General features: G+C 46.3%; 1 protein-coding gene across 1 annotated transcript; it reads right to left on the bottom strand.

Moving 5' to 3' along the window:
• Positions 1 to 1,418: 1,418 nt before the first annotated feature.
• On the bottom strand, positions 1,419 to 2,608 carry BJ212DRAFT_1592555 (uncharacterized protein; the record flags this gene model as incomplete). Its single annotated transcript, XM_041342529.1, has 6 exons — positions 1,419 to 1,579; positions 1,751 to 1,809; positions 2,003 to 2,070; positions 2,126 to 2,171; positions 2,365 to 2,481; positions 2,571 to 2,608. The coding sequence occupies 6 exons, from the start codon at positions 2,606 to 2,608 to the stop codon at positions 1,518 to 1,520; spliced, it is 390 nt and encodes a 129-aa protein (XP_041185137.1). The 3' UTR covers positions 1,419 to 1,517.
• Between the last annotated feature and the right edge of the window lie 8,425 nt (positions 2,609 to 11,033).

The raw sequence follows: 11,033 nt of genomic DNA, 5'->3' as shown, positions 1-11,033 counted from the left end.
GAGTCTGGAATGGCATATGACAGTCTGCAGCCAGTCCTGTCCTGCCTGGATCTGTAGCCAATCTCATCCTGCCTGGGTCTGCAGCCAGTCTTGCCCCACCTGGGTCTGCAGCCAGTCTCACCCCACCTGGGTTCACAGCCAGACTTGTCCTGCCTGGGTCCGCAGCCACTCTAATGCTGCCTGGGTCTGTAGCCAGTCTTGTGCTCCATGTGTCTGCAGCTGTTAAGAACCATGCTCAAGGGAGAGAGAGAGACTGACTCAGAGGGGCTTGGCCTCAGCTCATATGCTGTGCCCCTTACCTGAGTATGTGCCCTTCATTTCAGAGGAAGTCCAATGATGGTCCAACAAAGTCTGGAGGACTTCCGGAGGCTGGCCACTCTGGTGGAGAGTGCAGGAGGACTTCCGGAGAGCATGGAGAGTTCGGAGGAATGCAGGAAGTGCTCAGGAGAGTTCCCACTGCAAGGTAATACTTCTACAGGAAAACAGGATGGAAGGATAGGAGGTCCAGAGGACAGGAGGACAAGATGTCTGGAGGTCCAGAGTATGGAGGACAGGAGGTCCGGAGGTATGGAGGACGGAACATCCGAAGGTACGGAGGGCAGAACATCTGAAGGTATGGAGGGCAGAACATCAAAGGACAGGATGCCCAGAGGTATGAGGGACAGGACATCCGGAGGTACAGAAGACAGGAGGTCCGGAAGGAGTAGGGGCTACATCAGACAAAGTCCAATGTAGAAGCAAATGGAGGTAGACTACCCTAAGGTAGAGTCGGAGGGACAGGAAGTGGACCTAAGTCTGGAAAGAGGGTAAGTGCCAGAAAGGCAAGACTCTAGCCTAGGGAAGCAATCCCTAGACTTGGGACAGAGACATAGGGGACAAATAGGTCCAGAATTCCGGCCTAGGGAATCCTTCCCTAGGCCTTATGGAAAAGGACAAGACTCAGACGGACTGAAGTCCAGAAGATGATTGGCAAGTAGAACAGGATCTAAGATGAGAGGCAGGAACTAAGATGATATTCAGACTGAGGACTCTACTGTAGTTGTACAGGGGTTATATACTAGAGGCTATCTGAGAGGATCAGTAAGCAAAGGAGTAAGGCTATGTATGAGCATGCAGAAACACATTGGTAAGTAAGATGGAACATAAGTAAATGAACTTGGAGATGAAACTAGTACAAGGATCAATCAGCAAGATGGAAACAGAGATAACTGAGAACTGGAAAGGTGGAGATGCCTAAATGGGGATAGGTGCAGGATCTTGGATGGAGGATGGGAATGGTCTGGAGATAGTACAGTTAATATCCGGAGGTCTGGTGTCCTGCATGATTTGGGAATCATGCATGGACATGACTACTAGGTAGCCCCCTAAAAGACAAAGTCTGTTAGCTTAGGCATCAGGCTAGTCAACCCATACCTTGGTTTCAAACCTTGGTCATATAGTTCAGTTTCCCCTCTGTGATTCATGAATTTATTATATCTTGAAGAAAAGTCATTTGTGAGGTGGGAATCACATAAGACCTAGTGATATTGTGAAGCAAGAAGGTTAAGGTATTGCCTTGCCTTTGGCTTATTCACTTTGGCTAGAGAAAACCATAGAGAAAAGTTCAAAGCCTAACAAAAACCTATCTAAAAAGCCTGTGTTTTGTGTCTTGTTATTGTATTATTATTTCTGAGTTGTTTTCTCTAGTATTTCCTTGATTTATTTTTCTATTGGGATGCTCTGACTCATCAGATACTTCACAAAATTGTACCTACAGGGTATGATGTCATAATGATGTCATATGGCTCCACAGATACTCCTGCAAGTATTCTGTTGAAAGTTATGATGTCATGATGATGTCATTTGTTCTGGAATGTTCTGCTCCACTTGCTAGAATGTTCTGCTCCACAATGACTCACCTCTGATGTCATTACTCTACCTATGGAATATTCTGGAATGTTCTGCTCCACTTTCTGAATATTCTGCTCCACTTCTGATGTCATTGCTCCGCTTTTTTACTTACATAATATTCCCACACAAAATGTATATAAGGAGGGCCCATTCTCCCCCCCCAAAAAATAGGATCTCCCACTTGCAATCATTTGAATCTCAGTTTGAGCTACTCACTGTGAAGATTGTTGCTTACAAAGAAAAGCCCCTTTGAAGTACCAAGTGCAGGGAAAAGACATTCCCTTGAGATTACATAAGTTTCTTATGATAGAAACTTGGTTTATTTGAGACCAGCTTCTCACCTAGTTTCTGATATTGACCAACATGAGCTTTGGTCAATCTGTTCATTTGTGAGACCAGCTTCTCACCTAGTTATCTGATATTGACCAACACGAGCTTTGGTCAATCTGCTCATTTGTGAGACCAGTTTCTCACCACTTTGTGCCTATTTGACCAACCAGTCTTTGGTCAATGTATTCGTATTTGAGACTGTAGTCTCTACAGAGAATTATCTTAACAAGGAACCACGTTCCAGTGTCTAGACAGTTTATCCTAGACAAGTTTATAAGTTGGGATATAACACAAAAGCTCCAGCTAAGTTAATCACATTGATTGGTTTAGCAAGCCTCCCAAGAACTCACACATTATCTACCATGAAAGAAGAAAAGTCATAGACCATGTTAATTGAGGACTGGCAAGAAGTCTTATCCCAGTGTAATTGTGGTGTCATTACATTTTACATGCATTTATATAAGACCCTCAGTTATTAAGACACTGGAGATCTGGGGATCCGGAAGGCAGGGCAGAAACAGGACTGAGATATGTGAGGTGGTGGATGTAGTCCAGAATCCAAGAGGAGGTAAAGTCTGGATGTCTTGCTGGATGGAATGTGCATAGGGTGGACAGGATAGGGGATCCAGGAATGAATCAGATATGGGGTCCAGAAATAGGTCTGGAAAGCGTGGGAATATGATGGGATCTATATCTGGCATATGGGATATGACAGCAGCCAATCTTGTGCTCTGTGGGTCTGCAGCCAGTCTTGCCCTGCATGGGTCTGCAACCAGTCTTGTCCTGCCTGGGTCTGCAGCCAGTCTCTCCCATTCCTGGTCTGCAGCCAGGCACGCCCATCCATGGTCCCCAGCCAAGATTGTGAATCTGAAGTGCAATCTCCCTGAAGCCATAACATACAGATGAGAACTGACAGCAGCTCTGGTGGCAGAACAAGGAAGGCTAATGAATCTTTTAATCTATGGGGGTCCTGAGCTTTCATAGCTTGGCTCTGCTTCTTCAGTTCTGAGAGCACATCTAAGAGGGCTGTGCATTCTGGAATCTCATGGATCATCAAGTGGAGAGAGGAATCAGTGAGTAGGGAATGGGGTGAAGACATATCATGCACTTGAAGGAGGCTACAGTTTGAGGGGTTGGAAACATAATTGCAAATGGATGAGTGATGAATATTTATGGGAAGACCGGTGTTGGTAGGAATATCCATAACAGACCATAGCTGCATTAGTGATGTTTTGACATTCTTGCCCAGGCAAGGACCAAGAAGTTTTGAGACTTGTGATATCAGCAAAGGGTCTGCAAGGGCAGCAATGATGGACAAGTACATGTATGCCTGCTGAGGGTCTGCACATGTGCTCAGTATATAGTCATACAGCTTGTACACCTCTGTTCCTGGCAACAGCTCACTTGATAGCTTGAGTATGAGGTGAAGCTGATCACAGGGATCATGGTCTCCATCACCAATAAACTTCATCATCATAGATGCCACAATGAAATGTCTGCCTGCTCAGCTTGCCAGCTTCACAAGTTGATCCCTTGATGGCTGCAGGAAATCAGGGTGGTTATCTGCTAGCTCTTCAAAGGAATGCTGCAAAAATATATAGATATCATTGTCAACATTGGTGCTGTCTAGCAAGACAATGGTCCCAATGCCTTCCCCAGAAGTTTTCACAGGTATTTCACACAACAATGGCTGCACCTCCTTATTCTGAAAGGCTTTGCAGATATGCAATTCCGAGCAACTGGTGAGTAGAATGTGTGTCATGGGTAGATCAGGCTCATGAAGAGCCTGTGCAAGGAAAAGGATAAGATCAGTAAGCTCAGGTTCAGATGTGCATTCATCAAGGGCATCAATAACAAATGTCAAAGGGGGACACTTGTGCAATCTGGATCAAAGCCACCAGAGAGGTTGGAGAAAGAGAGCCTCCATCTGGTCACAGAGAGGTGCATCAGGGTCTAGTAGAGCGGGATTATCATGGATAGCTCTGTTTACATCCTTCCAAATGCTGGGGAAATTGTTGGCAAGCTGGTAGACAAGTGTTGCAAAGAAATATCCAGCCATGCAACATTTCGTGTGCTTGTGTGAGAAAAAGAATGTTCCTGCTAGCTGCTTTTCAACATTCATCTCTTCTGTCACTTTTAGACCTTTCATCCTCTCAGCTACAGTGAACATGATGGCAGACTTTCCAATGCCTGCCATGCCATGCAGCCATATAAGTTGATTCTTCTCTTGTTCATCCAGTAATCGGTAAATGTATTTGAGGAAATCCACCCAGGTCCCATCCAAACATTTTGGATGGGGCTGATGTTCATGGGAGTTATATTGAGCACCCTTGACAGCAACTTGGGACAGCCTCGCCCAAGTTCCTTCAAATGATGGAAGAACTGTCAAAGGTCAGAAACCAGGAGAGGAATGAGAGTGAGAAAAACCAACATTGTTCCTCACTCATTCACAGAGGTTGTGATCTGTGTGATGAAATGGACAAGTTGAGAGTACTAGCTGGGTGCAGTTAGAAATCATCTGGGCAATGATTATCTCCAGGGACAACATACAAAGTTTTGAAGAATCTGTTGGAGTCAAAGTTGCCAAGGTTCCCGAAGTGCGATGGTAGGATAAATGGATGTTTCAGTCTATGGAAAGACTGCTGGATGGTGGTGGGATACAGTTCAAGGAAGAGCAGGCGCTTGTCCAATTACAGGAGGCCATGAGGTTGCTGTGCATGCTGTAGTACTATGTCATCAGAGAGATCTGGGCTGTACAAGTGAAAACCTGTAAGTTTTGCAGTATCAGGCACAGCATCTGCATCCTAATTCCGCCTCGACTCTACATAGAGCAATATATGATAATCCAAAACACTGCATTTCAGCGCGTTAGTAGTACTTACGCCCTTCCATTCCTAACAAAGTCAAATATCGAGTCTCCCATAGATGTGCTCTACTAGATGGTCACGTGAGTTCGCGTTTTCACTCTAGCACACGCAATTCTACACAGAATCCTTATGTACATCACACATAGGTTCTCCCCAGCATAATACACATTGTCATATTTTTTTGGTGAAAAAAAACCAAGTGCTTCCCGTGCCAGGGCTCAGTTTATGGTGCTGGAGGCTAGTTTTACACATAGAATGCACACTCCAGCAGTCATATCATCACGGAAAATTCTGAAATGGTACATGGGGATTGTACATGGGCCATGTTAAAATAAATACTCCGGGGACCACTTTCTTGATAGAATGATGCATATGTGCAGCATGTATGAATTGAGATTTCGCTGTGCCGAAATGTGGCACTGAACACACGCGTTGATGCTGGTGTATACGCAGTTGTGTGGAGTGTGAAATGGTTCGACGGCAGGGTGATATAGTGTGACAAAAACGCGAACTCTTGAGACAATCCCACTCTGCTACACTGGCACGGTAACTCTCCGCTGGACTCAACTCTTCACATCTCAAGAAAAAAACTAGCAGGCATTGTATTTTCGACATCAGGCTAGTTGTACATTTTGGCCTAGACGTTGAGGAGTTATTGTTGTTGCAAAAAAAACGCGAACTCTGGTGACCATCTAGTAATAGACGCTGCGCCAAAAATGTGCGAACTCTAGTGCACATCTAGTACACAATGATCTACACAGTAGTAGTCTGTATCTTTATTACCGAATACTAAATCTCTTTCGTGCGATCGAGCTAGTATTAACTTCGTGGCTGATAGCTATTCCGAATCTTCTCCATGTCTTTCCCTCATCATCCGTTGCCAGTAAAAGCCAGAACCACCAATTGGGAACATCGTCAAACGACCAACTCTGTTCCCCAAAGGTTGCCAGTACAACTTCGCCCTTTTTCGCTTTCCGATTCAAGAACCTCTCTCTTTCCTCGCGCTCCTTGCTTGCGATTTGCTGTCGCAAGGTAGGCGGACCAAAGAAAGAAGGTTCGCGCCCGCTATTGGAGGGTTCCAATATCCCCCCAACAATATATATTCCGGTTTGAGGCGGCCTTTTACGGAAGAGCTCGGCATAGCGTGGCATGAGATGGATCTCAATATTGAGATCATCATGCTCTACCGCAATCGACGCGAAACTCAAGCTTGTGGCAACTTTCTCCACTTCGAGATGGTACATAGACATGTGCAGTATGCCCTCAGGGTCAACATGAGACAAGAGTTCGGCATGCGGCGTAACGCCAAATATATCTTTTGGTTGCCAGCCAAAGCCCGCAGGAAACCACGAGACGCCGAGACCGGGTTCGTCCCTTTCGTAGAATTCGTGCTGGAGCGTAAGTAAAGCAGATAAATCCCCATCTCGAACTCTCAAGTAGGAAAATATGGCGAGAATGATCCCTGGTGAAAGTTGATAATCCACCGGGAGTGAATTGCGAATTTTGAAGGGAAATAGGCCAAGAATGCCGTAGACGTTATCATGAAGGAACGAGCAGTCTCGCTTGCGACAGTACTGCAAGCAGAGTTCAGGTGACATTGGGCGATCCCAATTTGATATTGGGAGAGAAATGGGAAATTCGTCGCTCGTTATGCTGAGAAGGATACGAGAGCGGGGCGAAACCGAGTCGCTAGTCCTGACCAATTCATTGGCGTCGATTCGGATGTTTCTAGCGCGGACTACAACTTTTCTGGCCAAGTACGTCTCTTGGAAGACCCAGACCCGTTTGGCATGATACCCCTTCATCCAAGTTATAATCCTGCGCCAAGCTTGGTCGCTTCTGGATTCTGGCCCTGCGTCATCTTGGGAAGGGCCTTCGGCGGTAGCATAGCGCCGGCGTAGCGCTTCGGATACAGCAACGCAGCAAGCTGCATTACTGTAATAGTCACTCATCCTTGGTATCTCACGTGCGACATCTTCTGGATCCGCTTGGTTGACGCAAATGCTGTCCATCCAGACATACTCAAGACCCATCAACAAGGCTTCCCTGGCGACAAGGAAAAATATCTCTCGTAAATATTCCCGCGATAGCCCTGCTGGCACTTCCGATGGGCAGTGCAAACGATCCAACTCCCTTTCCTCTGCATCAACTGCCTGAACGATGTTTGGATGCATGAGGCAAGTCAGACGGAACCAATCGTCGAATGTGGGTGCCTGGGGTATGTCGTCCCACAAGCCAGAATAGTGTTCTGAAGTGCCCGTAAATCTGTCTGGATTCCAGAGGTAGGATGCAATGACGTAGCGCTTCGTGGTATCATTCTGGATGGCTTCGACTTGTCCCGTGAAGATGTTAATCAGCCTTGTGGGGACATGTCTGGGGGCCGATAATGCATCTGTGTTCTGATCTAGTGCATCGAACTTTTGCATTGCGTTGATCCAGGCTACCCGAGCCCGGTCGGGTTTAGCAATGGATGATTGGCCATCCAAGTTCCTTGACGACCCGAGTCTAACTTGAAGGAAGGTTCGTAACCAGCGAAATGCTGCCAACAAGTACCTAGAAGCAGGGTGAGTTGACTCGAGTCTCCACAGGTTCACGATATAGTACCTTAGCATTTGGGAAGTAAGCTCATCCAAATGCGTACTAACGGTAGTAGGTCCAAGTTGACACCCAAACGACGATCGAATCGACTAGTGCGAGATTGAGATTGCAGGAGGATGATATAAATTGTAGTACGGTATTGCCCTGTACCAAAACGTCCTTCTAGTCAGCTTCAAGTTGCCCACGAGTTGGTGCACTACCGGCAGGCCACCGTGAGTCGTGACAGCATACAACGTGGTCACTGGCAGTCCCAGATTGGCAGGAAGGTTTGATACTGCGTTGACGACTTGATTGTGGACTCGGACCAGTCTGATTCACGTACGGAGTTTTGAGTAGTAAAGAAGGTTATTATTGGTGCTCTAAGTCATCTGCCGCTCACTTCGAGTATTGCGGCTCCAGGCGCAAGACTTCAAGGACGCTTACCAGTAGGAGCTGATGGGAGAGAACAAAATTAAGTTAAAACAGACCAGCCAAACGGTGTCTAGAGGAGAAGAGACGGGAGGAACCAGAAGCAAAGCAAATGATTACGTCGATGATGTGGTAGGTATTTGGTTAAATTTCCGAGTTTCCTCTGGATGACGTGCACCGGTGTTCCCAGAAGTAATTTAGTAAATGACGAAGAATCCGAGTCTTCACACACTATGTGAAACCCATCGATGAACTGACCACCAATATTTCAATCGTTAAAATCAATCATGAACGGTACTTGAAAGACTTGTGCAATTCGGACCCTTGAAGGTATTACAAGTTGCACCCCAGCGATTCAGTTCTGGAGAACGTTTGTGTCAATCACGAGTGGCTGTCAAGAATCTTGGCAATTACAAGTACTGTTGAACGTTGAACTGCTAGTCGAACTGGAGTTAAGGCCGTGACAGCGCGGCTCTAAGCTTGATTCAGAGATCTCGACATCGACGTTCATATATATGATTTATGGGCAATATATGAGTCTTGTATACGGCAGCACCTGAGAACGACTCTATACTATTCCCGCAGCTTCTTTGTTCTGAACAGGCTGAAAGTTTTTCAAAATAACTCTGCAGCTACTCTAATATGGCCATCAACGTCCCATCTACAAGATTGACTTTTATAAGCTCCTCAAGTCCGAACTAACTCAACGTTCAATCATGCACTTCCTCTCTCGACGCTCTGCGGAACCGTCAAGGCTATCTTCTGATTTGGACATAGCTGGAGGAAGAAACGCTGCAGCAGATAGTGCTGTTCCCCAGGAGAAATCTCCAAGTCGTGTTCTTAAACGCGTCACCACCCTCTTCAACCCTCGCAAAAGAACTTTGTCCAAGAACACTAGCCCCGTGGGCGGCCATGGAGCAGTTGGATTCATTCGTGATGCCGCTGCAACATATCCCCGATCCTCTAGTGATTCCTCTACTGCATCACCAGACGAAATTAGGAGACCCAGCGGCCTGGGACGCAGAGCCAGTTTGATGGAGTCTTTACAATCACCCAGCGATCTAGAGCGGTCAAATGAAAATGGAGGTGAGGCAAGCGTGCTCAAGTCTTTGCCCGTTCTATTAACTAATCTGTTCATTTTTGTGCAGGATTGTTTGCAGAACACGCAACACATGCAGGTGTTGCGATCCAGCGCCTTCCTGTGGAGCTGTTAGAGACAATTCTGTCTTTCTTACCCAAGTTCGATTTGCCGCGTATTGCCCTTGTTTCGGCTCAACTCTGCGACGCGTCGCGTAACATATTATATCGGATACTCGACTTCCAATTGATATCAGAGCCACAAGTTGAAAAGCTTTGTAGAACCCTTGCCACCCATGCGTCTCTCGCTGCAAAGGTCCAATCTTTCTCGTGTCACTTTTGGCCAGCAACGACGTCATCTGACGGCCATCTTATACCATCTCTTGATCTCGCGACTGCGTTGCATAATATGTCGAACTTGCAATCTCTTACGCTACGGACATTTGTTCCAGTATTTTCGCAGTCGCCTCTTCTTTCTTTCCGATTGAAGACATTGGTCATCCTTGATGACACAATCTCTGTGGAGCAAATCATCGACATTCTACATTTCCTCAGAAATCAATCCTCCCTACAATATCTAGCCTTTCCTAACGTCGTCGAGAATCCCTCATTACCCGAATGTTCCTTCAATCAACCCATATTTGCATCTGGTCTCGCACGAGAAACCATGTTGCCATCGCTCTCTCAGCTACATGCTCCTCCACGACTCATGATGACAATATGCTCCTTACTGGGACAAGCGCTCCAAACTGTTGTTTTGGATGTCACCACCACGCTGTACACAGGGTTGCGGCCTGCTGTACTCCTCCGTGCGATTCAAGGTGTCTCCAAACTGGATGTAGTCTTCACTCACGAAGTGGACAAACGAACAGTGGAAAAATTCTTGGGTGCTGCTGGTGGAATACTGTCGGGTAGCGGCGCTGCCAATAGTCGCGGCCTCACAGTTTTGGAAGTAGAGGTGCTTTGGATGGAAGATGACACCGCCGAAGTCAGTAATATTTTCTGAATTCAAGAATCGTTGATTTTGACGCTTTGCTCGAAGATACTATATGGCATCATCGATGCAATCATCTCGCGGTTTAATGGCCTGCGCACACTCAAGATCACCACACCATTTCGTTCCAGACAGTCACAATTGTTGACACCCCCATTGTCTGGATCCCTTCAATTGTCTACATCATCCAATACTCCCACAACGCCCTCGTCTGGCCTTTCCTCGATGTTGATTACTTCACCTGTGGGCGTTGTTCTATCAAGCGAGTTTGTGAGCTCAGGTACAGAGAGGACACATGCCAAAATGTGGACGAAAGCTTGTTCTACGCTGAGTGACATTCAGTTTTGTTTTCCGGATCCATCGCTAGAGGCAGACGTTGGGCTGTGTGGAGTCTGGTTTCACAGGAGGGAGTGATAGTCAAGCGTTGGCCAGATACACTAGAGTAGAAATTTATCTATTTGGCTTCAATTATATCTGACTTCATTTCGTCGAGCTTGGTGAACTTCAGAATGTTGAAAGTCAAATGTTACCATAACAGGATATAAGTATGTATAGTGATATGCAAGATATATGTATGCGAAAATTAAACGGCTAGATACCGAAAGTCTACCTTGGTGTTCTAACTGCACGAGAAGTGTCGACCGTAATCACATCTAGCAGTCATGCAAACCCATCTATCAATTTGTGCGAAGACGTTTCTTGGCATGCCCGTTCGCATGACCATTGGTGGCCGCATCATCCACTGTCGAAAAGTAGTCCATAGATCCTTTAGGGTCCGGCTTGATGGTTTTATCACCCTCAGTCCAGCCCAAAGGGCAAACCTCTCCATGTTCCTCCTGCAAAAGATGCAGTGAAACGTTACGATATAC

This window comes from Suillus subaureus (genome assembly GCF_016647635.1).
Source record: "Suillus subaureus strain MN1 chromosome Unknown BJ212scaffold_375, whole genome shotgun sequence".
Classification (NCBI taxonomy): Eukaryota; Fungi; Basidiomycota; class Agaricomycetes; order Boletales; family Suillaceae; genus Suillus; species Suillus subaureus.
This window is presented reverse-complemented; position numbering and strand designations above follow the sequence as displayed.